Below are 27,077 nucleotides of genomic sequence, written 5' to 3'. Positions count from 1 at the left end.
CTGTGCATGTCCCCTGCGGGAGGGGTGTCCAGGTGAGGAGAGCACAGAAGCTGTGCAGCACGAGCACATTAATCATACACTTCCTCGTGACACAGATTTAGTGGGCTGTCTTCTGGCTCACTTTAATACCAGCACCAAAATGACCGAGGTTTAACGAAGGCCTTATCTGTACCCAGGAGGGAGCTAAAAGCAACAGACCATCGGCTGCAAACCTGCTTCTCCCCCCTCCCCTGAGACCAGGGAAGGTTTTACACCGCAGCGGCAGCCAGTGTGGATTTCTTCTCTGGTGTTACTGTGTGTAAGGGAAGGACCCAATGGGGGAAGGAGTCATCAGCAAAGTGAGAGACATTCAAAGGCCACTGGACTTGCTGAGCGTGGCATTCAGGCCTCCAGTGAGAGGGGATGGACCTGAATTATTTTAGGATAGGGATCATTTTAGGAAGAGGCCCCTACCTAATTGTGGATGCCCTGGAGATGAAAGACAAACCTGAGTTGGTGTTATTTTATTTGCTCCAATAAACATTTGATTTATACAAAACAAAACAAAAAATAATAAAAAACCACCACTGTTTACAAAGCAAGTTAAGTGCTTGAAACATTTGATAAACAAGAGTATATATTGTTCACATTCCTATTTCATACATGATGTACAGGTGAAGTATGCCTTAAAAGAATTTAAAAAAATCCTTTACATGTAGTAGTAAAAAAAAAAAAAAAGAAAGAAATGTCAGTATTGACCCTTCTTTTGGGCCTGCACAGGCACTGGCAGCACCTCGCTAGATGGCAGCGGCCCTGCAGCTCCCTCACTTCTTGTTTTTATTAAAAAAAAAAAAAAAAAATCACCCTTCCCCCCTAAAATTCGACACAGCATCCTCTGAATTCCACCATAGTTGCTGAGATTTTGCTCTGCTCTGTTTAAATATTTCTGAGTAGTTTAGTTTAAATGAAACAAAAGCTAACAAAACCACTTGAAATAAAATATTTTCCATCATGTTTGAACTCCTATTTAAATGAGTATGATTCCTGTTGACTGATTTGTCAATGTCTTCTAGAAAAATATCAATGTTTATCTGTCAAAGGTGTTTAATAAATTGCACTGGATATAGTCCTGTACAGGACTGGTCTGTGCTGGCTGAATTTCTAGTTTCCAAGGCCTGCTTACATGCCAAGGGCAAGAAAAAAAGTGAAAAATCACTGCAAAACTCCTGAAGATAAAATTGTTAGCATTTATTAAACACACTGCTGTCATTTATATAAGTCCAATGTAATGCCAACTGTCTTCCTAAACATGTCGGAGACCAGAAGCCCTGCTATTCTATATGCAAGCAGCGTGGAGGGCAGGATATGACATTAATCTGATGTTATGGATCTTTCCCTCAGCTCTGAGGTCCTCGTGCAAAAATAAAGGCACTGGGTGTTGTCTCGCTTTTTTCTAGAAAGCGTGGAACAGAGTCAGACCATGGTGTGTCAAGCAATTAGACATGCTGTACATGGAAAAAGTATTTGTTCTTACAGCAACACAATCAAGGTAAAAGGAAAGGGGAGGAAAAAAAAAAAAAAAAGAGTACTGCCTGCACTCAGAATGCAGAGCAAATATAAAACATCTGCTTGGATTATTGCTGGTCGTGTCTTGTTTTGTATGGTTTGGGGGTGGGGAAGGGAGGAGGGGAAATCTCATCCTGCTGATATTTTGCAACCTGCTTGCAAGCAGCATGAATTGAAAGCAATAAACATGTAACGCTAATGACCTCTGTATGAAAACACACGTACGGGAGGGGGCAAACATCCTCACACTCCCATTGTGGGATGCTGTGAGGACTTTGGGGTTAAGGCGAGAGGGCAAAGACATCCCTGAACCTTCTAAAATGTGCAGCAGACAGGACTGCATAGTTACAGCTGCAAAGCCAAATCTGCCTTTCTGCTGTGAGACTGCTCCTGCAACTGTGAGCTCCCGGGCCACAGCTGGGTGCTTATTGTGTCTCCTTCGAAAGCCACCTTCTTATTGCTTATTATTCCTATCTTTTTGGCAGAGTGCTTAGTGCACAATTGCTAGTGTCCTGATGTGCCAGTCTCCCCAGGCTCTTTCCCTAAATGGGGAGGGATCTCTAATGCACAGGTAATTTCCTGGAGGCATTTTTAAAACTCTTTCCTTCAGAGCATGGCTGTTTATATATATATATATATACACATACATACACACATTTTTTATATATATATATATGTATATATATATATAAATAGCAATTTCATAGTTATATACAGGCATTAATAAAGTGCATAATGTTATTGGCTATTCTCAAATCTCATTTCCTGAGGAAGTGCTACAATACATAGCTCCTCCCATGACATGGCATGATGCTGGCAGCCAACGCTAGGGTATGACACCTGCTCCCTGGCTTTTAACTCCCTTGAATACATCTCCTTGTCCAGAGCCACAGCTTAAAGGGAGTAGTGACAGCCTCAGTTCTCCAGGAAGCAAGTCAAGGCACCGATCGAGACTTCTTCCTTCGCCAAGGTTTAGGAGCGACTTCTCTCCATTTCGGAGCTCTGGGGCTCACATTACTTGGCGGTGGTCACGGAGCCATCTTCGGGGATCTTCTCCTCCGAACAGCTCCTTCCTGAGAGCTTGTCGTGGTGCTTGAGCTCGCTGAAGCGCTCTGCGACGCACTGCGCCGTCAGCCGGGCCTCGGGGTCGTGGTCCCAGCACTCGATCAGGGTTTCACACACCATCTGGATGCCCTACAGAGAGCACAGGGAGAGCAGCTGTGATGGGGACAGTCTGAGTCACCGCCAAACCGCATCTGTGAGAGTTTGTTTTAAGGCCCTCCAAAGTGCAGGGGGTTACTTGTACGTGCTGGAGGTGACGGAACCAGTCCCCAAAGTGCTTTGTGGGCTCTGCTGTCACTGTAATGGGGGCACTGGCTTTTTTTTTAAATATATTTTTTAGAAAAACACCCTACTACTGTACCTGCAGCAGCTTACATCACTGGTAATGTCATACCTGGATGTATATTCTGATACTTCATAATAAGAAAAATGATGGGTTGGAACAGCGTTAGGGAATCAAACAGTTTTTGTTCCAATTGACATGATCAGACTGCCTGGATAATGATGTCCTGCTCAACCCATCCATCCCTTTGCGTGCCTGAATTCTGTATGGGCTTTTCGAACAGATTCTGATTGCCAGCAGTATCAGACCCTACACCAGCCTTTATGAATTCCCCGCAGACTAAGTAAAACTATGTGCAAATACGGGCCGCAGTCCCACAAACACTTAAACACATGTCACTCACAGATGTAACTATTTAACCTTCATTTCAATGCTGATGCACATGTTTACAGGAACAAAAAACAGTTGCATCTTTGTAATGCATTTTGTAAACATGAGGTATTTGCCAGGAAATTGTGTGCTTTGCGTTATGACACTAAAAGCCCATTAAGTAGGATTTATCTTAAACTTCTTATTTAAAAAAATAACATTTCACAACAGTGCATTAATTGCGTAATTTACCTAATTGGTGATGTTGACTGATGTCAATGTTAATAGCAGAACGTTATTGTCTGTATACAAATAGCATTAGTTTTCTGCTGGCATTGAAATTACAAGCAGTAAATTAAATTAAATATTAAACATTAACTTGAAATCAATAGTGCAACAAATCTCATTAAGGGGGAAAAAATGTAATATGTAAATCCATTCCAGAATTTTATCACGATGAATAATGAGTTCATTACAAAAACACGACTGCAGTGGAAGGAAATGAATATGGAAGAGCCATTACAGTAAGAGCAACTTCTGTGGAGTTCAAAGCAGATCCTCAGCTGCTGTAAACTGTCACAGCCCCGCTGAAGCCAATGCGTCACTGAATTTTAGACAGCACAACGTGAAACTCTGAAGGGACTCAAGCGGAGGGAATTAAATCCACCTTCATTAAATGTCCTGTGCCTGTGTTATCAGGCATCCATTTCGTGCCTCAGAGCCTCCAATGAGCCCTGCTGGAGCTTGCTGCACATGCCCCAGAAATGTGCAAGTGCAGCACAGGGCACCCCAGTCGGCAGGATGCCCTGTATTCGGGGGTGTGGGTGGCACGAACTGGCTCCCTGAGCACCCCAAGCCCCGGTGGTTCCCTGCCAAAGTGCCCTGGCCATGCTGGCACACTGATGCTGGCCCTACAGCTGGCCAGCTGTGCCTGGAAGGTGCTCCTGAAGCCTCCCTTCCCAAGGCACAGCCAGTTTGTGCCCACAGGAGTGGCTCTGCCCCAAATTCAGTCAAGTCCCCACGCCATCTAACCCTGCCTGAGGCCTGCTTTAAGTGCCAGTGACTTTTGCTTTATAGGGGCCTTCATCGACCTCGATGACATGTGCGTCACTTGACTCTTCCCAAACGCACAACGGAAATATTTGCTGACAGCTTCTGCCTTTGCGTTAGCACAGGCCATATCTTTCTTTCATATGGTGTAATGGACTGGTGCTAAGTTAGATTTCCTTTTGCTCTTGAGAAAACTTATTGTCCTCAATTTGCTGACCACAGACTTTCCTGTTGTTCTTCTCTTTCCCTAATCAGTTCTCTACACTGCTCTATTTTTTTTTTTTTCACACAGAAGACCGTGACTTTTGAGTATTCTCAGAAAGTTTTCACACTGTTCCTAATTTTAAGCATTTTCTTCTACTTATTTTTTATTTTCCCCCAAATGATCTGGCTCAGGATCTTTTCTGCTTTGTTAATTGGGATCTTCTAAAGTACCATGTGTATATTACCAGTTTGGACTTCGTTTTGCCTTTGTGGAAAAAAAACAACTGCAATTAACTCGTGATCACTTTTATTAGCTCAATTACAATTACAAGAAAAATAATTCTGCAATAACTTTTCTATTCTATGCAGATGAGCACTAATACAACCTCTCCTTCCCAGCTCAACATGTTAGTTAGAAGATGGTTGTAGCTCTAGCTCCTAGAAATTTCTAGGGCCTTTCAGCCCTGCTAACATCAGATATCCAGGTGTCCCTCAAAACACAGCTCTCCTCCCCAGTTAAAGCACCCCTCCTCAATAATCCTGCTCGTTACAGCTGGCTGCATAAGGATTGATACCACTGGTCTAGGAAGGGGCTGTGCTCTGCCACAGTCATCAGGCAGCAGATGTGTTGCTCCTGGTTGGAGGAGTGATTGATTACAGCCACTCACACGGCCTTTCCTAAGTAAGTGTTAGCCTATGATTTTAACATCCCAACTGGAATGAAAAAGGGAGTGTTATATTGCTCCTGATGGAAATGCTAGCTGGTCTTGGTTGCCTGGGCTTTTATAAATGTCCCCTGTGCTTTCCTTTTGTCTGTAAGACCACTCAACATACCGCATTGACAAACGCAATGACCAAGCCTCACTTCTCTGACATGAGTCTCATTTTATCTCTTCTGATAAAACTGCTTAGAGCAGAATTTAAGAAATGCATGCCTTTGGCTTGTTTCCATTCAGCTTCAGCTACTCAGAAATCAGGCTGTGACTATCACACCTAGGAAGTGCAACCGTGGTGTCCGCGAACGGGGAAAGCTGATAGAGTGCCTCCCAACATGCAAGGGAAAGGGACTGCTACTACACAGAATAAAAACAAACTGGCTTGCTGACGACTCATTTCCTATTTTCTTAAACCTGTCAACAGCTGGGATTCCACTATGACCGTTCTCCATGATAAAGTGCTGAAATTTGTTTTCTCTGCTGAAGGGATGCATGTGTGAAGTTGCTCTCTTTGACCTTTCAGAGCCTGCATGCAGTGTGCTGTGAGGCCCTAATTATTCTGTGGCTGTCTAGATGGTTGTTGAGTCTCAGGTTTCCTTTTTTTTTTTTTTTTGGTATGGTCACTTTCAGATTACACTGGTGGGCAGTAGAAATTCCAGTGCTTTCGGGGCAGGCACAATGACCCTGTGGTGTCTAAACCATGGGCAGCATCAGTGTCACCATGTGGCAGAGCTCTGATCTGTTCAAAAGAGAGATCCCTCCCACTGAGCAGGATGCCGAGCTAAGGCTCAGGCTTTGGGCAGCAACTAAATGTGTGGTGTGGCTCCCAGCTGCTTCGATGTGGTGCTCTTACCTGATGGTTAAGCCAGGAGCTGGGGATCTCGGGTCGCCCTCTGTCTCTTAGGACATTGTCCTTCATGCTTTCCACGCAGGGGTGTTCTCGCACTTTAGAGCCGAATGGGGGCTCGTACTCTTTCACTTCTGCCAAGAGAATAAGCAAACACAAGGGTATTCAGCTGGGCTGTGCTGGTGCCAAGTGTAAAGGGAGCTGGCTGTTCTCTGGAGGAGTAGGAGGCACTGATTAGCTGCTCAGTGCCACTGCTCTGCCTGACCAGCTCCAAACAAAGCAAAGCCAGTTGGCATGTTCAAAAATATTTCAGATGTGTTTCTCCCACATGCCCCCGCCCTCCCTCCCTCCCTCCCTTTTTGTTTCCTAGCCAACTAGACAGTTCTCATTTAAACCCTTTAGTACATAATCATATTAGCCACAGTCAGAGCAGCAGAGTCACTTATAATGGCTTGGGAGCCTTTCACAGTCTCTGCTGAGCCAAAACACGCAGGGACTTCAAGGTGAGCTTTGCTTGAGCCAAGCTTGCAAGAAAGGGTTACTTTGGTCCCCTGTAGGTTCCCCAGGGTCCTCACACGCTTTCCAGGTGAAATATACACCGAAATCTAGGTCATAGATATTAATGTGCCAGATTGCTAGGAGGAAAGAGTTGCTCGAAAAGGACAAAGTTACAGCAAGGAACAGTGCTGGAAGCTTCCACGTTACCCTTGTTTATTACCGAGCCAGTAGTGGTCTGCTCTTATTTTAGGCCTCTTTCCCAAAATAGGTCAGTTTTGACCCATGATGCAGGGGGCACGGCTTCCTGAAGGGGCTGCTGCCATTCTGGTTTCTGTTTGCATGTTGCATATTTTCTTTGCTTTTCTTTGGAGAGAGAAAGGAAGAGGCAGACATATGGGACCTTTGGAGGAGACTCAAGAAATCTCTGAGAGCGGAAATATTATAGTAGATGCTGACACAGTGTAGAAAATGCTGTGGTTTCTTTGGGAACAGATGGAGAATTTACTCATAGGCCTAATGACTTGCTAGTATTAGATAAAGATTTATGAAGTTGGCCTGTTCTGCTGCCTCTTATTTCTTTCTAGGAATTAATTGAGGGCAAGAAAAACTGACGTGTAATCTACTAGGCAGGCTGAAGAATGCAAGTGTCTAGAAGATGTGTGAAGAGAGATGAACAAGATGGGAGACACAGTACTGCTGTATAATGTTGCAACCAAAGTTCAAATACAGTATCCAGCACTGCTCAGTCCTCTCCAGAGGCATTTTGTAGTAAATAGGAACTCTGAGAAGGGCGATAACAATGATTAAGGGCCCAGAAAAAGTGTCCAGCAAAGCTTGGCTTTGAGTACTTTGAAGGGAAAGGTGAGAGTATGGTAAAATATTAAAGTAATTAAATATTGAGATAACATACGTCAGGTCATTCTGACTGACATATCTCATGATAAAAACAAGGTAGTATTGAACATAACTAAAAGGTGGACTTTTCTCCAAGAGTCAGGCTGTAGATCTCATTGCTTAGTGATGGCTATGAGAAGAAGACTTGACAAGCTACAGAAAAAGAGAGGGGATTTCTAAAAGAATAGCCTATGTCATAATAACAAACATTTTGGAAGGGATATTAAACCTCGTGCTTTAAATGTTCAGCATTTATAGGTCCAGCTGCAAACAACTATGCATGTAGTCCAGCAGATTACCCTACAGATGCCTCCTGCAGAGATCTCCCTCCCTCTCCTGGATCATTTGCTGCTGGCCACTGGCCACACAACTCTCTGCTGCTTGTCTATAGTCCTGAAACACAAGCTCTATCTTCTCATAAGTAAATTACTTTCTTTTCGACTCAAGGGCCAAACTCTGCTTTGCTTCCTTCCCTCCACAAGAAGGCATACCAGTTTCATCCACATTGATCTGAGTTTGAGATTATTCAGCCAAAGTAAATTCACAAGACTTTAGCCCAAGAAGTTAACTGAGCAGTTCCCATCCTGCTGGTCAAAAACCCAGATTTCCATGCAGTGCAAGCCCAATGATTACAAAGCAGATGCATTTATGAACAAAGGTAATCAAAACAGTAAAGATTGCTGAGGAAACCTAAATAGCATGATCTATACACCGTCTCCATCGGGTATGGTTTGCTTACAGTAGTGGTCCTGGACACTAGCCAAGGCTCAGAGATCTCCTAGCAAAAGCAGAGAAGACGATCCCTGTTAGGGACAATCGACCATGACACAGTGTGAGGGGAAAAACAGGCTGGAAAAGAGCATAGCGGGGGAGACAAGCATCAAGGGGAAATGTTGAGCAATGGCACCTGTGTGGTGTGGCACTGTCAGCTGATTGGAAAGTTCCCAGCACCATATAGGTTACTTTTAATGTGAACAGGCCGTTTTGAGCATGTATACGTCTTTTTTCAAGAAATCCCTGCAAGCTAGGCTCTGGTTTGCTCTTCTGTGCTTGCCTCAGAGGAGTCTGAGTGTGCAACAGGGGGAAGCTGGTGCTGTGGTGCTGATCTGTTCCCTCTTGCTGAGCTGAATCTGAAGGCCACTGAGGTTTATGAGATGGCTCACGTGGGGGAAGGGAAAGCCTTCCTGGGGAATTGACAGGTTTGTAATACATTTTCCATGTACAAGAAATTCCTTCTATGCTATAAGCATTCCTCTTCTAAATATAAAAACTATTGTGTTTTTTGTTTGTTTGTTTGTTTGTTTTGTTCTGTTTGTTTTGTTTTGTTGTTATTGTTCATTTGTAAAGAAGGAGAAATTGAGGCCAGATGGCAATTCTCTGTAATAACTTTATAGTAATACGGCCGTGCCTTCCCTCGGTTTGAAAAGCATGCAGCATCTTCTTGCTATTTATTATCTCGCTTCTCTCTCCCTTAGAAAGAAAAGCCCACTGAATCCTCTGGCAGTAAATCCTCCTTATGCTGGGGAATCTCAGGTGTCAGACACATTTTGCAGTAATAGCTAGGGTTATTCATGGATCATGTTGACGTGCTGCAGTAGATGTAACAGATGCCAGTCTGAGGTAGGTTAAGATGTTCGTTCCTAGATGCTCATGAACAGCTTTATACAGATGCTGAATCTATTTTTCATGACTTATATGTTTCTTTTGATTGTTTTTTGACCAGTCAGCCACTAAAAATGACAACTGGTTGAAGTACCATAAATATCTCAGGTATCCTGAACTACAGCACCTTTAGCAGTCAATAATGGCAGGGCTCCTTCAACTTCAACCTCCAGCATTTAATCTTTATGGTCGTGAGCTACCTTGCACTAATAATCACTGCACCTCTGCTTCCCTTTAACGCTGGCATGGCCATAACTCTCAGAAAGGCTGGGACTGGATTGTAGCCTCAAACAGTTATTACTGAAAATCTCTATTTGTTGTGCCTGATGAATGCTTTGGAAAATTTGGCTGTGGGTTCCTCAGAGGAATAAGCCTCTCACATGTGATCTTCTGCTCTAAACTCATTGTAGTGACATTCTCTTCCTTCAGGCCAGAACTACACACCTGCAAATCCTGTCAACACTCCCGCATGTGATCTGTCTTGCTGTTTTTTTTGTGGGACAGCTCCTCATGCCGGCAGATGAAGGCTTATTTGTAGAATTAAAGCAGGAGTGAGGTGAAACAAGGCTAGCAAAAATCACAGAGCACAGTCCACAGCAGTGAGCTGGCGCTTGGGAGTTTTGTGTCCTTTTGAAACACTCCTCATTTTAGAGTTTCCAAGGGGTGAGCCACAGGAGAGAGAAATCTATCGATGGTGGGGCTACTGAGACAACTCACATACATACGTACACACACATCTGCATGTGCATGCAGTGTGGCTTTCTTCATGCTAGAGGAATTTAGGCGGTGGATCTCTTTAGCTGTTGCACAAAGGGACTGTGCAAGGCTCCAAAGCCATTTCATGGCCAAGTTTAAGGAGTTGTCAAATGCTTACTTCACATTTTCCCTTGATTTCCCAGTTCCACTCCTTTCAAATATGAATGTCAGCTGGGAAGGGTGAGGATGAGTTGGGATGGGTGAACTCACTCTGCAGTTTCCCTTGCACAGACACGTTCTAAGTGACTTCACATCTGATGATCAAAGACACACAGCCACCCTTTCAAAGGGTCAGGGGCGTGTGAGCTCTGCTCTGATTACAGGCTGCTTAGTCACTGTGTGCTGGATTCTCAGGTGGGAAAGCAGCAGAACCCAGGAGGGAGATCTTATCTACCACTACCTGGGCTTGTTGAAGGATGGCACCAAATATCCTACATGTAGTACTGTGGTGACACATGGGGAATTTCTGGGAGATGAGCTGCTGTTGTGGGGTGATGCTGCACTGTGTGGATGTACCATCTCAGGGCTACATGCCCCCACATGACATCGCAATGCAGGCATGTCCCACTTGGGCTCCTCTCTGCAGGAGAAGCTTAAATCAGGCCTCAGCTGCAGATGCCTCAGGGCTTAATGTGCAGGCACATCCCCACTGCACAGGCTATCAAGATGTTCACTGCTACCACTGTAACCTCTGCATGCTCAGCATGATTAACACCGAGTGCTTCACAGGCTGCAGGATACACAAATGTTTAGTTGCAATTCCTGGCTGACTCTTCCCAAGTAAGCATAAGATTAACTAAAGATTTTATTCGCATTAAACACAGCTCTGGTAAAGCAAGGCTGCCGTTTCAAACAAAGCTATGCTGCTACACCAAAGCCAGTGGCAGGTGTAGCAGCCTTACACTGCAGGCTGTACAATGCTGCACAAGCAACTTTGCCATTTTCTGAGGAGTTTCTCTTCTCCCTCTTCACCAGCCCTGTGCATCCAGAGGTTCCTTTTCCTCTCCTCTCCTGCTGCCCCCAGCAGTCCCCTGGCTGCCGCAGCTCCGATACAAAGCAGATGGTTTTCTTTTCTTTCTAGGAGGCTGTCGGAGAAATTACACTTGCCTCAGTCGCCAAAGCTGTGTCGCTCTGAAAGCAAGTGGTTTAGATGAAAATTATATTTCTTGCAACGTGCAGCATCTGGTGCACAGCTGTTGCACTGAATGAAATACCAAGTTAACGGCAGTGTGGAGCAGTTGAAGTTCTCCCCAAAGCAGTATTGCTGAGTTTCTAAATATGCCTCTTAAATTATACTCCAGTGAAAAATCAGTCAAACTCGATCTTTGCCTCTGTCTCCTTTTCCCTCGTGCCCCATTTCTGCTTCTCTGTATTTAGCACAACAAAGTAACAATGAACAGCACAGCCTTTCTCGAAAGCTGATCCCCACCTGCATATTTACTACGGCAGCTTCACAGTATGGATTATGCTGCTGGGTATTTTTGTTTAAATGTCTGCTAACTGCAAAGGTCTGGCATGCTGTAGAGACTGTGCTCGACAAAGCTGCTGCAGTGAAAGAGCCTGCCTCCATCGCCTCCCACACTCACCCAACACCTGCACGTTGACAAACGGATCCTGAGAGCTCCCTTTGTAGAAGAAGTAAAGTCACCCTACCTTTACATGGCTGAGTGGCAATTAGCCCCCCACATGCTTCCTTCCCTAATTGTTGAAAGTTGTTAATGCTACCGCCTCTGCATTTGGCTGCTCTCTGAACTTCCATGGACCTGCTCTACCGAGAAAGAGCCCACACTGCAGTCAGGCCTGTGCTGGGACGATGGCCTCTACAACTTTAGGCTCCTTTGGAAAGGCTGGCTGCAGTCAGGACAGCCTACCCTGGCTTATACATGAGGTCACTCCTCTCAGAGCCCATCAGTTCAGAAAGACAAGAGGGGTTTGCGTGAGTGGAGGGAAGGGTGCAAGGAGAGGAGGGAGTCTCACGGGTGACAGATGGAGAGGGAAGCAGAGGGGGAGCTGCAGTCACGAATCACTGTAAGGATATTTTACCAGCTGGTTGCAAAGAGTCAGCCTGCATGAACCAAGGGAAAATCTAAGAAGGAAATGAGAGAAACCATGCGATGCTTCTGCAGCTCAGCACCAATGACAAGCTAAGGGAGGTACATCCTGGGAGTTATTTTTAGCTGCTGTGGTTGAAGACACTAAACCCAAGTTCCACCCCCTACAGATCCTACCCAAAGACTCCCGTGGTTCTGCTAGGGAGTTCAGCTACCTGCAAAGATGACTGAAATATGGAAACAAAATTTGAGAAGTGTGTTTCTGGAGATGAGGAGAACTGAGGGATGAAATGAATAAGGAAAATCAGGAGATGGGGGTTAAGCTCCACCTTGAAAGCAAAGGGTATGCTGAGCCAGAGAGATCTCTCTTTTTCCTAAAATGACTTCAGCTTTTCTTCTCAAGGTTATAACGGGTCAGTCTCTACCAGCTAAACATGCTGGTGATTTTCCTTCCTTATGAAACTCCCTTTATATCCTCTTTTAGGCAGTTGCCTTTTGAGAACAGCAGCAATAAGGTTTGCTCTTGCTACAACCTCCATTTCACTGTACTCAGCAAATATGACCAGGACGGGACTCAGGCATCAGCAAAGATAAAAGAGTCCACAGTGAACAGCTCATATTTATATTAATAACGTGTGTTCCTAAATTCAAGAAACAGACAGCCCAAGAAACAGGGCAAAGATCCGTTTTCTAATGTTTTAAATCTCCTCAGCCACATTTACAAAGTGCTAATGAAAGGCTGAAGGTGTGCCAACGCATTTAGAAACATACATGACCACGACAGTTAAATGTGGATAGGTTTGCCTTGGAACATGCCAGACTGAGTTTCAGTTCTTGAGGCACCACATGTTTTTGCCCCCAAAGATTTGCCTAGAAAAGAATGTTTTTTCATGCATTTATGCTAGCGCTAGCTGTTTGCACACATACTCGCTTTGTAGCTTTCCCGGCAGGGTGCAAATTGGGGCAAATCTGTTGCCCACAGGGCGGCCCACCCACAAAGACCAAATGCTGGTCAGACAGAGCCGGAGGCTGAGATGGAGGCATTCCTTCCTCTTGCACACAGACACCGTGGTGTAGCCGCACAGCTGCTGTGCAGAGTGGCCTCAGAGACCTCGGTGGACAGTCTTGTGGTATCCCATGGTTGTGAGCAGAGAAACAAGGAGCGGCTATGTGCATCTTCCAAAGGGACACTGGTTTCCCTGCTGTACACTATGTTCCCCATACTGTAGCGCTCTACCCTGCCAGATTGTCCTGTCTCTGTGGCAGCCCTTTGAGATGCAACTGTGCCAAGTCCAAGGAAAAGGGAGCCTCTGTACTTTTGGAAGTAGGGTAACAAATCAAAACATAGTCACATGTCTCCCATAATATCCACATCAGTGTTATCTGTAACAGCCTCACTCCTCAGACTGCCTGTGGGAGTCCTGGACTGTGCAGCAGGTTTTGTCAAAATGATTACTAGACAATACGAGCAGACGGAAGAATTTTATATTTAACTTAGTCTTATTTTAGTCCCTGAAGTAAGGTGAAAATCTTCAAACATAGCAATATGTAATGCAGATATCTCAACAGCAACTTTTGTGATTTCTAGCACATACCAGTGCTGCACACTGGGAATTCGGGGGCAGCTTTAGGCAAAAACAGAAATGGAGATTTTGTGTCTGTGAACAAACTCTGAATATGAACAAGCAAAGAAGCTCTTTTTGGAGAAATTCTGATAGTCAATTCCACTCATTTTCATTTTGTTACCACTCTTAATGCAATGAACCTCCCTTGTTTCTCAGGCGGATGATCTCTTGCAACATCACAAAAAATGATAAGTGGCAGCAGGGGATCTCAGGAAAGCAGAAAGGTTTTTGTATCCCTATGATGGCTCTTACTGAAATGATCAGTTAGTAAATGTGACACTTAACTGGCCCCTCATTAGGTTTCAGAGTGAATACTCCATGAGGGTAAATGGGGGACAGTTACCACTTCTTGGTATTAATATTTCAAAGCTTCTTATATTTACGATCATTTTGGGGGAGGACATACAGACTGAGTCTCTCCATATATACTCAAGATGCTATAGTTTAAGGAAAAACAGACATTAATAATCTTTAAAAGTGGTCTACCTAACAGCAGTTTTATCCTTACAGCAGCTGGGGACTGATTTTCTCATGCTCTCAGGTGCTTGACCTTCAAGCCTGCTCATGTATATCTTATACTGCTGAAGGCCTGTTAGATTACAGTATCCAGACACACTAGAACAATCAGTGAGACCTAAATAGAATCACCCATACTCACAGACAACCACAAGAGCACGTCTGTCCAAACATACTTTTAGAGAGAAGAAAACTGAGGGCACTTACCTCCAACACCGTTGCAGCGAGATGTCATTTCCCAGAGGACCAAAGCCATGGAGTACACATCTGTTTGTTTGAAGGACTCCACATTTTCTAGGTTCATCCTGGACTCCAGAACCTCGGGAGCCATGTACCTTGCTGTGCCAACCTGCAGGAGAGGAGATAGGGCAGAGCTCAAGAGCTGAAACTGTAATTCATGCTTTGGATTCTGCTGTGATGCGACATCAGCTTTCACAGAAGCGGTGCCATTTGACAAGCATCCAACAATTCAAGCCATACTTGGCAGAGGTCATATTTTCTGCTGCCATGGGAATCTGGCATTGTCTTGACTACCAACTTGCACCTCCCTTGGTAAAGAAAAACACTAAAACAAACAAGCAAACAAACAAACCCAGCAACCCTTTATAGTTCCTTAAGCCCATGATTTTGGCACTGACAAGTTTTCTCACTCTGGCTGTTTACTGAGATAAACTCTGCCCTCTGGGGCTGAAGAAAATGCCACTGACCGAGTGTCTTTCAGATGAGCAAGAAACACACTGTATTCTTTTACACTGCATATTACAGAGCAAGCAGTTTCTTTCAACAGTACTCTTAAAATGAAAGTTGTAAATGCAGGCTTGGCAGAAGAAAGCAGACACACAAACACTAAATGCAGAAACACACATCTGAAGTGAAACCAAAAATCAGCCCTTTTTTGTTTCCCATAAAGTTTATGTACATTGAGTAATTTTCAGCAATGATTTTATCAGCTTTGCTGAGGTCTACATTATGACCTTGATTGCAGAAGGCAAAGTTTAAATGTCTGTTTTTATCAGAAGGAAGGATTTAAGGAATAATTATTGGATCATGCACCAGTTGCTCTCTAATAACATATTCCTCACAGGGTAGGTATCAAAAAATTACATGCACACAGACACACACATACACATGTCCTGAAAAACTCCCAAGGTAATAAGTCTTTGATCAGGCAAACACAGCTTTAAATGGGAGACTGTTTGATCACACAAATAATAAACACTCAGAAGTGGATGATGCAGTAAGACCGGAGATTCAAATGGGCTGTTTGTAGACTGCACTACAACTATCAGTCCAGAGCCCAGTGATAAGCAGGACTGGAAAAGATCATTTCAGTTATTGGGTCTGCAGTTGCTGAGAGAGCCATTTGGCGTGCTTCTGGAAACAACTCTTACAACTCCATCCTCAGGGCAAATGGGAAAAAGTGCTGCAAGAAGTGTAATGCACCATATCCAAATGTTTGTAGGACTAAAGCCTTGATAGAAACAGGGGACAGCAAACAAAACAAAACAAAACAAACAACAACAAACCTGAGCATCTGTCCCAAAGTTAAATTCCCTATCATGTGGGTTCTGTGATTAATTTAAGGCCAAGCACGTGAGCGACACTGACACATTGAACAGTTACTTGGGATAATCATGTCTCAGCACCAATGAGTTCACCAATATCTCCCTGCCTTACAGAACATGAACATATGGAAACCCTACAGAAGAGGCTCTTCCTACCTCCATCCCTTCCCCAACACACAACTTCTTCCCCAGGCAGATTCCATGCAAAGTGTTAGAAGGGATACCGGCACACTATATCCCACAGTTCCCCAGCCCCAAATCCTGCTGTTTTCAACAGACTCAAATAATACGGATTCTTAACGTTGTCCCAAGTGCTGTTTTAGTTTGGCAACATTTCACACTCTCTTTGCAGCAATAAAAATGATTCCGCAGCTTAGCTGCACAATGGAGGCTCAAGCCCTGTAACTAAAAAGTGCAATGGGAAATGCAGAGAAAATTTAAAATGACATGAAGAACGATATCAAGCTAATCCCATTTCCATCCTGCTTAGAATTTATCATCTGTTCCACTCTGCTCTGTCTTTTTATCTGCATTTAGATTATGAGGTCTTTGGGTCAAAGATACTGTTCCTGCATCTTGGGAAACATGAGTCCTGGACCTCAAAGACATTTTAGGTGCCTAAACTCCAACAATTCAGAATTGATCATTTGTCTGGAATCGGGATATGCTTTCTCTCTGCAATGACTGGTCTGCTTTCTGTTCTTCTCTTCCAAAACTCCTAGTGAGGGATCATTTTTCTTCCTGTGGTATATTATAATTTGTGCAAGTTTTGGAACTTTTATGCTGCAGACCTTACATTTTTTTTCAAGCTGTTGGGGATGCTTTGTGCCTTGAGGTATGTCAGTCAGATGGGCAGTGGATATCCCTCTTTATCTGATTAGGAAGATCAGCTGTTACAAGGCTGCTGCTGATGCCGAGATGAGGAACGCCTGCCCTTCCTGGCACCTGCCAGTCCTCTGAACACAACGGGACAAAGGTCCAGCTTTATGAACTCACATTAAGAATGTCTGCAAATATTAATCATCATGGATGGTCAAATGACTAGACTAAAAAGACACCACAAACTGAAAAAAAGATGGTTTACAGTTAGTCATTCTGGGCACTGGTATTGTATAGTCAATAATGGCTAATGGCTTCATGTGGAAGGTAGGTGGGTAGATGGGAAAGAAGGAGGCCCTGTAACACCAACAACTTGCCTTGAATATTACAGTCTAAGTCTGACCAGAAAAATGGTAAAATACTTAAACTCTTCTATTTTATTTCATAGGAAGCTAGAGGTTTCCTTGTATTAAAATTTGAGTCAGCTCCATTATATACCTTCAAAAACTGGACCTCCTGGTGGAAAAGGTTTAAGTCAATGGGTGAAGTTTAGAAATGACCTAACAGGCCAATTCTTATGCAAGAGCTCTTTGACAAAAGCTACAGCACTAAGATTGGCATATTGGGAAATTTGGGTGGGTGGTGCTTCTGTGCCCAGAAGAAACAAGGTGGAGGTTAACATGGAGCCACTTCATGCCAGAAATCAGCTTGCCACAGAGAATAACACTAGCTCAGCCACTGATTCAGTGAAGCTAAACAAAGTAAAACACAGGGCCTCTACATGAGTGCCCGAGGGCACCAATTTCAAAGCAGTAACTTGCTCTGGACAGCACTGTGCTTTGTTGTCAGCATTAGTGTGGACTGTGGAAGTGACAGTACCAAAGCTCTCCTCCTATTTCCAAGTGTCTGTGAGCAATGCCAGAGAAATCAGCTTGAAATATGGGCTGTCTTTAAGCAGTTGAAGTCTCTGAGGGGTGGGTGGGGTTAAGATTCCGAGCCCTTGACATACACTGCCAAGCACTGTTTTCACTTTACTCCAAATGGAACCAGTCTTATCACTGTCAATATTGGATGATTTCACCAGACTCCAAAAGGCTCTGGCATGCTGGAGAAAAATGGTATGTGATTGTGAGCTGTGTTTGTATTATTTTAAATATGCTTTCCTTGGTTATCATTCTCTCCTGACTGTGGTTAATAAACACTTTCAAAATGAGATCAGGGCAGCTTCCTCATACTAACGAGAATTTTGAAGAGAAAGATCTTCATTTGATAAATAACAGCAAAGCTCCCATGAACTCAATAGAGTACTATTGCCTGAAGAGCTGTCCCTGAAAACTCTCTAAACCAAAATATTAGTTCCATGCAAAGTAAAAGGCAGAGTAAATGGACAGGCTTTGAATGGGACCTATGTATAATTATAAATAGTAATTAATTAGGAATTAATTCACTTAACAAATGGCCTGAATTTATACTACAGGATCTTTCATCAGAAGAGCCAATATTTAGAGATATACTTGAAAAAAAATCATCTTCAAAGTATTCACAAACATCCTTGTGGCATGCCTGTGAAGTAGAGGAGCCTTATCCACCCTGCTTAGTTCAAAAAGCAACGACAGAGCAATTATTTTTATTTGACATTCTTACATTTTCTTGCATGTGGAGAAAGTCCCCTGATCTTAAATAGGTTTATTTTCAGCCTTTTAAAGTGATTATATATCACTGCAGTTATCTGCCTATGCCTGTTGAGGACAGAGAGGACTGACTTCACATACGCTGGGGTACATCAGCAGTGGGTCTGCTCACACAAAACCATAGTGCCTCAAGGACTGAAAACTGTGGCTTAACCTCAAAATATGAAGCACATCCTTATCATGTGTGTGCATTGCAGCAGCACCACAAACTGTAGCTGACAAGCTCATACTTGTTTCAATATAAACGCATAGAGAGGATGGTGGCATCATATGCATATGTAGCTCTCTGATCAGAACAAAATCTTCACTGCACTTCTCTCACTGTTGCTTTAATGTTAAATTTAAAGCCTATTCGTTTATATATACATATAAAAATAAACACACAAAAAACCAGTTACATTTATTTTTGGTGATTTTAAGTAAGTACGGCAGCATATATTTTTTAACCCCCTCTTTTCACCCCGGGAACTTACACACCAGCTGATACAACGCATACCACACCTCTTCAAACTTTTAACTTACCTGCCCACTATTGGCCAAGTCATCCACAGAGAGAGAAGGGTCCAGCCTCAAGGATAACCCAAAGTCACAGAGACAGCAGGTTAAATCATTTTTCACCAGGATGTTGGAACTCTTTAGGTCTCTGTGCACAATAGGGGTTTTGGGGCGACCACAGGGTGTGTGATCACTATGGAGATGGGCAATCCCTCGGGCCAAGGATCCACCCAGTTTCCAGAGGTCCTCCCAGCTGATAATGTGTCGTGTGAGGTATTCCTGCAAGTTTCCTCTAGCATGGAAGGCAGTGATCAACCAATACTGTTTACCAAGATCTGTCTTACGCTCCTCTGCCGTCAAGAACTGGAGGATGTTCTCATGCTTGAGATTTACATCTGAAAAAATGTCTTTCTCAGTTTTCCAGGATGCATACTCTTCATAGGGGAAGATCTTGACTGCCACAGTTTCATACTGCTCAGATGTGTTTTGCTTCAGTTTGGCTTTATACACTTCAGCAAACCTTCCTTTGCCAACAACAATGTCCAACTCAATGGGCAGCAATTCTGTGTTGTGGTTGATGTTGTTGGCACAGGTAGAGCTGATGTCTGAACGGTCATCATCTAACATAATCGCACAAACGTCACTGCAGTCCTTATGTTTCCTGGGCTTAACATTCTTCTCCCACGCCTTGTTGAGCTTCCTCTTCTTATGAGTGCGGTAGGCATAAAAGATAACAATCACAGCAACAGAAATCACCAGTAAGGGGACAAGACTTATGATTGTGACTTTGGAAATTTCATCTTTCTCCTCTGGCTTATGGGGGTCATCTGTAAAGGAGAGCAGAAGGAAGACATACATTAAATGACAGCATATATTTGTATATACAGGAAGTTGTCAGTAACCTACAATTTTCATTCAGTGTGCAATACCTGATTTCCTCCATTAATAGTAAATAATAAAAATGATCACTACTTTCTTACCTCAAAATGTTCTTTTGTATATAGGCCTGCAGGACTTCCCTGTCTGCTTATTTTATATGGAGCCAGACTTGAATAAGTAAGAAACTAACGTAATTTAATTCTCTAAAGCTCTTAATACATTTTGGATGAAACCTTCACACTCCTAAAGACAGTAGCCAAAGTCCCCTGCACTTACACGGATGATGTATTCTTCTGCCCCTTTAACCAATAATTACAAGAAAACATTAGTTTTTCTCCAAAGACCTTGAGTGATAAGTAAATAGACAATGAAGCACACAAATACCCAATTGTCCAGTTACCATGCCAGATCTAGTATATTTCAGTAGGATCCATATAAAGTTATCTTCAGGAAGCCTATCCATGCCCAAATAATGCCTGCTAATATTCAAGCACAAAATGTATGCCTGCACATGAATCTGAAAAACTAAACTCATTCTCTTTCTTTGATATATGTGAAAGTGTTGCTACAACAAACACCTGCATGTACACAGGTGTTTGAACCCTTTAGGCACAATCACGCATGTATGGCACATCTGAGAACTGTCATCCCCCGTGCACTTTTTGCATGGATTTATGTAACTGAAAACTTCCTCCACGTGTCACTTCCTGGCTCTACACTGGCTGCCTTGTTGGAAAACCATAGATAGCTCATTCCAAGCTCTTTAGTGGGTATCACCCCACTAGCATATTGTTAGGTGAAGTACATAGGGATAGGTAATAAAAGGACAATAGAGACATGTTCTTGAATAAGGACATGCTCCGGGAACAGAAAGGAACATATTCCTCTCTGAGATGCCCTCACACCCCTAGAAGTGACCCTACTAGTTCAATCTGGGGTATGTCTTAGGGAAAAGACATCAAGTTGGACTTAATGATCCATATGGGTCCCTTCCAACTCCAGATATTCTATGATTCTATGAAAATAAATAGCATGAAAGGGAATAGTTTTATTCTGAAAACAGGCTAAAGGGAATCAGAACTTAACTGAACCTGATTTGATTGCACGATGAAAACATACTCTGTTAGCCTATTTCTTCCTCTGAGTCACAGTAAATGCGCTGCATTACTTTTCCATGGTGGAGGCCACTAATTGGAAGAAGCCCTGAGGGTCTAACCTGAATAGACTAAAACAATTAATGCTGTAACCAAAGTTAAGCAAGTGGCTAGTGTTTGCGATACAATACTGGTGGATGCTTACAGCCATGTCACTGACTCAAGCCCTGTGCATTGAGCCAAATAAGTCAATATGAAAAAGTTTAATAGATTCTGAAGGGAAATTGCCACTAACTACAGTAACTGTAAGTCTCTGATTCCCCTACATGGTGCATGAGAAAAGTCTCTCAAAATGAAGGGAAAAGCACCGAACAGGGTAGGGAAAAAGAATTTGCTATCAGAACAAGCAATGCCTCCGACCCCCCAGTTTCATTTTTAATCACTTTTACACTGTATACACAGATAGCTGGCAAGCAGCAGGAGCCACCGGCTATTCAAAGGTAGGTGACAGGACATCTGAAGAGTACATTCTTTTTTTGGAAGAAGGCCTGAATCCTGAACCAGGATGTGCTTCCTCTGTTTGCAAGGTTCATCAGTCAGTGTAGAGCAAGTAACTCAATCCTACCATCTCTCACAGGGCTTCACGGAAGAGGAAGTGTCTTTCTAGCACTGACATTTCCAGCTAGCAGAGGTTAGTGGCATTCATTAGCAGCACCCGTGTTACACCAACAAAGACATGAATTTATTTCATTCATGCAAATTAACCTTTTAAGCCTAACCCTTCTTTCACACCTATGCAAATCACAAATCCTTATTCTCAAGCACTTTCCCCTGGCAACAAAACGTTAGTAACATACCTATACTTAAATGTATAATCACAGATTACAGGCAGCCCTTCAACTTCTCAACTTGGTAAAAAAAAAAAATACATTTTTTTATAGCCCTTACTGGAGTATTATATTTAGAATGGCCAATGTCACTGTCAGTAAACAGATGATTTGCATTGCTTATTCCCATGTGAATACTTTGCTCTCAGATAATCTACTTTATAAAGAACTAGGGAAACACCCTGGTGGAAGAGGACTGACTGCTGTACGATGGCTCTGTTTCTGAGTTTTTGTTGCAAACAGGCCACAATTTTATAAATGCAACTGTGATCTGTAACAATCAGATAAAATAGTTTTTATGAGCATTTAGAGTTCTGTTGTTGTTTTCCCTTGGTCACCAAAAAGAACACTTGAAGTTTGGACTGTGCTCTTGCAACTGAGCAATATATCATCCTCCTGCAATCTATATTATGTGGTGTACGTGCTTCTTCAGAACACTTTAAGCCCTTTTACTTTGCCACTTTGCAGTATATAGCTCGGATATTTAAAAAACAGATGTCTTACTAAATGAGGGAAAAACAAAATAAAGCAAAACACCCCGAGATGTATTAGACTCCAAGCAGCTAGAGGTAGTTGGCGCACGTGCAGATCTAATGGAGAAAAAACTCATCCAAAGTCTCAATTTCTTTACCATTATGGATATACCAAGGGTTTCTGGTCATTCCCATAATGTCTGAGTGCAGGCTGTATTACTTAGGCCTACAGCTGAGAAGTTTCCAGCAGACTTCACAGATGCTTTAGCTCTTCTTCTTTCTGCATAAGGGAAAGCTCTGCTTGAGGTACTGGGGATTTCTGGGTGGAAGACAGAAACTGTTGATGTTGCAAATGTCATTTGGAAAAGAATGAAAAAAAAAATAAATTAATCAAAGCAGAAGCAGAAAAAACTGCTCTGAGGCTGAGCAGTTTTACCACTTCCCCTGAACACTGTATTGTCCTGCATCCCTGCTGCAAAGTGACATATCCGCTTCAGCAGCATCCTGTGGAGGAAGTAGGGAGGCAGGGGGTAAAAAGCATGTGGCTGCACATCCTGCACCTAAAGCAGCAGGGATGTAAGATGTGCTCATTTTCTGTTTTTAAGACACTAGACAGTCCCACTCAAGGCTTGGAAAGAGCAAGAATGAGCACCAAACAGGGGGAATTGGGTGCAGGATCCTGGGCTTAGAATGAGGGGACTGAGCTGCATGCCAGCAAGATTAAAGGAGACAGCAACAGTAAAGAGATGTTGGCACCAGGGGCTGGTTAAAGCAAGGAAACCACTTCTGATTTTGACTGCTGATATGAGCGAAACAAAATCAGCCCCTCCAGCACAGGCTAAGTTTGGGGTACTTCTGAGTTGAATTTGCATTCCAACTCAGGGCAGGATCAAAATCAAGAGTGCATCTGTATGTTTGCATAGTGGCTAGCCAACATTTTCTGGCTTGATTGCAGGAATCTCAGAATAAATATATTCATTTGCTTATAATAAATGCCTATGACTCAAGCACCATAATTTCAAAAATGGGAGTGCAGCTTCCTCTTTCTGAGCACTGCTATGAGCAAAGCCTGGCTGAACAGGCAAGCAAGGAAATGGTTAAATGGAATAGCCTTTCAGGTTTTGCCAACATGCTCCTAAATAACTTTCCCCACCCAGAACTATCATTCAGGCAGATCAGTCCTTTTTCAAGCTTCAAAAGAGCCTATTAATATAGCATAACAATAGAGAAATCTAACTAAAAGAAAGCTTCCTGTAAGTGGCTTAAACTAAGCACAAGCTATCTGCATGATCCTTAGCACTACCCAAGCCTTTAGGGAATTGGACTCAGGTGCCAAGAAAAATGGAAACACTCTTTGGGCAGGAGGCTTCAAGGCACAACATTGGTTTGCTTGCAAATTCTTTAGGTTGGACCTTTGATTGAACCTCGGTGTCACTGAACTTTGGAAACAATAAATAAAATTATCCCTGTAAAATTAGGAGCTGTGCTCTAATGCATAGGGCAGCATAAGCACGCAGCTGGTACTGAACTACTCCAACACTGTTTGCTGCTTGTGCTTTCTGAAGTTGCAGCCTACTCATCTGTCAGTTGGAGCTCCACAGTAGGGCAAGAATATACCCCATACCAGCAGAACTCATGATAAACTTATCAATACTGATGTCTTGCAAGCTCATCTAGTGCCTTAAAATCTCCAGAAACACAATCACAAAATCTGGGCCCAGAACCTGGCCTGCGGTCCGGTTATTTTGCAGGCTCCTGAGACACAAAGCAGCCCTTTGAGCTGACTGAAGGACAACTCCTCTTTGCAGCAACTCTGAGGTTTCATAGTTTGGTTTCAGTTCCACGCTGGAATGAAAACTAACACTTTTTGAATGCTTTTGCATAAACAGGATTCTGTTCAAATGTTGCAATTTGGCAAGAGATATGAGTGTCGAACCCCCACCAGTGAGGGGACTAGTCTGGGGTATGGGAGCTCCAAGTTCAAGTTCTGCTCTGTTTGATTCCAGGAAGAGCTTTCCATCTCTGACAACTCTGATTCAGGCAAAATGTGAGCTTGAACCTTACGTGCTTACTGATTTCTGGGCAAGAGACTAAGCAATAAAATATACAAAGGTCTGCCCATCTATTTAATGCTACTTCCTGGACGAAAATTAATTCCATAAAATGTTTCATTTTCAGGGAGAAGTTTCACAGACTCTGAGCTGCTGTTTGGGGTAATTTATTTTCTAAAGGAATCCTCAAGTGATAATGAAATTCTATAGCTTATTGTATCACGCTCCCTCCTGGTTTGGGTCATTTTAGAGCTAAACTGGTTTGGGAATCTTCAGCAAAATATTTTTATTTGGGGAATGTTGATCATCAAAACAGAAACTCTATTAGACAAGACATTCCTATACTTTTTTCTGAAACCCGTGTCTTGTGAACAAAAGTGGTCTGAAAGTTGATCCAAGTTTTATGTTGGGCTTTACACATAGGGGATATTGCTTTTTTATTGGAAAGTGGTTGTTTTTTTTCTCAGGAAAATAGTCAATGCTGACAGAAAATATTTGGAAATTATCAAACTGAAATGCTGCACTTCAAACTAACCTGCATTTTTTTTTTTATCTTGACAGTTTCCTGGAAACATTTTCATTTTCCATCCCTGCTGGAGATGAAGAACTTCTAAAAAACTTATTAGTTTTTTGGGGCAGGAAATCAGTTCCAACCTTCCTTTTCTGTGCTGAACCATCTGATGGCAGAAGACATAGATTACTAGATTTTAAAACCAGAGCAGACTCTATGTTGCTATCCAGTGGAAAATAAACCCTGGCATTTCTTGTAGACTTTCCTGAAAGTCAAATTCTTGCAGCCAGTTCCTGAATTTGACAAGATTTTTCTTGGACCAGGTAAACCAAGACTGTCAAGGCCAGTAACTTGTGTTTGAGCTGTATGTCTTCATATTTAGTCTAAAGAGGTGGTTGTCAGGGCGTGTAAAAGCCTAGTGACAGCATCTGCTGAAGCAGCCTTCTGGGACAGGCTAGCACTGGTAGCTGGCAGGTCTACGGGGCCTCTTATCAGAGAGATAGGAGCACAGAGAGAGCAGAAGTGACAGGCAAAGCCATCTCTAGAACCTGCTTCTCCAGCTGTGTTTCTAAAGCAGCCATCCTCCTGGCTCAGAATCTGATCCCCAAGGATGTTTGCCCAGAGGTGTGGGAACTCATTTCCCTAGCCTTTTGGTTATTCTCCAGCTCAAATGTTGCTCAGCAGTCAGGCAAACTGGACCCAGCCCTCAGAGCACTTTATGCAGGTCAGTGCCCAATGCCACCAGTTACCTCTTTTCCTGAGAGGTTAGTAAGGTGACAGTATGAGCAGTTTTGGAGAGCTGTGGCACACTCACTACTGCTTTCCCCTTTGCTCTCAGCACATGACTACCCATGATCGGGTGATCAGGACTCAGACATCTCTGTTATGACCAAGAAGAACCTCCAGTTACACAAATAAAGCTACATGTTGTAAGAGTCATGCATCTGCATCCACCACCTGATGGGAACAGCTGCATCTCAGTCATGTCATACATCACCTCTGGATGGCCCACTTCAGTGTAAAGGCCGGGCAGGAGTGATGTAATGGATATTTTATCTACTGTAAGCAGAATTTCTTTTTTCTGATTTCCAAATATGCTATTCAGCACTCAGGGGAGTTTAAGAAACACTCAAGCTCTAAGACAGAACAAATAGTTTGTTGCTGTTTCATTCCCTCACTGCTGGCTGAAAAGTGTAATTCCTTGGTTTGCTGACACAGCACCCACTTGTTTAAAATATCCCACCCCTGGATGCATTCCCTTATCTATCCTAACAAGTCACTATCAGGTCACTCCAACTCCACTGGGTGTACATGGCATCCGTTGTGCATTTTGACTTTTGTAGCCAAGCTTCCCTACTCAGCAATATGAAAACTGACTTGTTCTAACTTTATGCCATGTGACCATGTTTCTGATACGTGCCTCAGTTATACAACTCAGTGTCTGCTGCTGTTTGCTGGTGGTTTTCTGGAACAAATCAGTCTCTCCAGTTTCAATATGTTCCAACAGATGCCACACATTAACCACTATTTTTATTCTCAGCCTGAGTTTCACCCCTTCAACCTTTCCCAAAATATTATGTTGCCAGTGTTAGTTACAGTTTGTTTCTGTCTGTAATTATTAAAGTCTCTTCCATGACAACCTGATAAAAGGTTGGCCACATTCCCACACTTATTAAGCTCTCAAGTGATGCAAATTGTAACAAATATGCCAACCAGGCTCGAAGAGTGCTGCTTAGTTTGTTTTTACACAAATCTGTAACTGAGCTCTGCGTGGTTATTTTCCTAGGAAGCAAACAATATAAATAAACCAGAGCAAAACAAATTTTTGGCTTCTTTAGCTTCTTTCCGTTGTATTTCCTTTCTATCCCACTAAGTGAATCACACATTCAGTATTAGCAGCCTCTCCTTGGGTTACATACAGCTGCAAGCTTTGGGTGGGACTCTGTGGCTGCAAATATCTAAGAGGAAACATTGAGAACAATGCCAATATACAAGCGTTGAGAGGCTCTGTGCAACGTTATGTAATGCTACTGACCTCTTTTATGGGGCAGCTGGAAGACAGTTACCTTCTGAACATGTTAGTTGGATAACAGAAAAACAGATTAATGAAAGCCTTTGTTATAATCCACTTGGAAGCAGTCCAGCTGTAATCATGTCCCTTCTGCTGTTTCTTGAGCACTGGACAACTCATCACATGAGTATTTATGGCCTGGTTGCTGTTTTGTGCACAGGTCTTAAGTCTGCTCTTAATTCTGAGATCCTCCTATGTAGTCAAGTAATATCACTAAATCTTTGAGTCTAGTAGGGAAAGGAAGAGGAGAGAAAGAAAGGAAAAGACAGGGGCAACATGTTAGAGACAAGCGAGAGATACCAAATTAAGGAAATTCTAAAACATTAGCAATATCTTCTACCATCCAGGTGCAGGACAAGGCAGCAGCAACACCAGGTATGGTGTCCCAGGTAACAACCATACACAGCTAGCAATCACCGCACTTGACACACTACTTATCTATAGGCTGTAATTCGGTCAGGCA

General features: G+C 43.0%; 1 protein-coding gene across 2 annotated transcripts in view; it reads right to left on the bottom strand.

Moving 5' to 3' along the window:
- Positions 1–573: 573 nt before the first annotated feature.
- Positions 574–27,077, bottom strand: part of TGFBR2 (transforming growth factor beta receptor 2) — a 58,717-nt gene continuing 32,213 nt past the window's right edge. For both annotated transcript variants that reach the window (XM_084306740.1, XM_084306741.1), the window contains 4 exons: positions 18,676–19,475; positions 14,286–14,427; positions 6,083–6,210; positions 574–2,739 (listed from right to left, as the gene is read on the bottom strand). In XM_084306740.1, coding sequence (XP_084162866.1) covers positions 2,560–2,739; positions 6,083–6,210; positions 14,286–14,427; positions 18,676–19,475 — 1,250 coding nt within the window. In that variant the 3' untranslated portion in view covers positions 574–2,559. The remainder of the gene's footprint in view (positions 2,740–6,082; positions 6,211–14,285; positions 14,428–18,675; positions 19,476–27,077) is intronic.

Source organism: Netta rufina (assembly GCF_964035555.1).
Source record: "Netta rufina genome assembly, chromosome: 2".
Classification (NCBI taxonomy): Eukaryota; Metazoa; Chordata; class Aves; order Anseriformes; family Anatidae; genus Netta; species Netta rufina.
The sequence above is the reverse complement of the archived record's forward strand: the minus strand, read 5'-3'. Positions and strand labels throughout refer to the sequence as shown.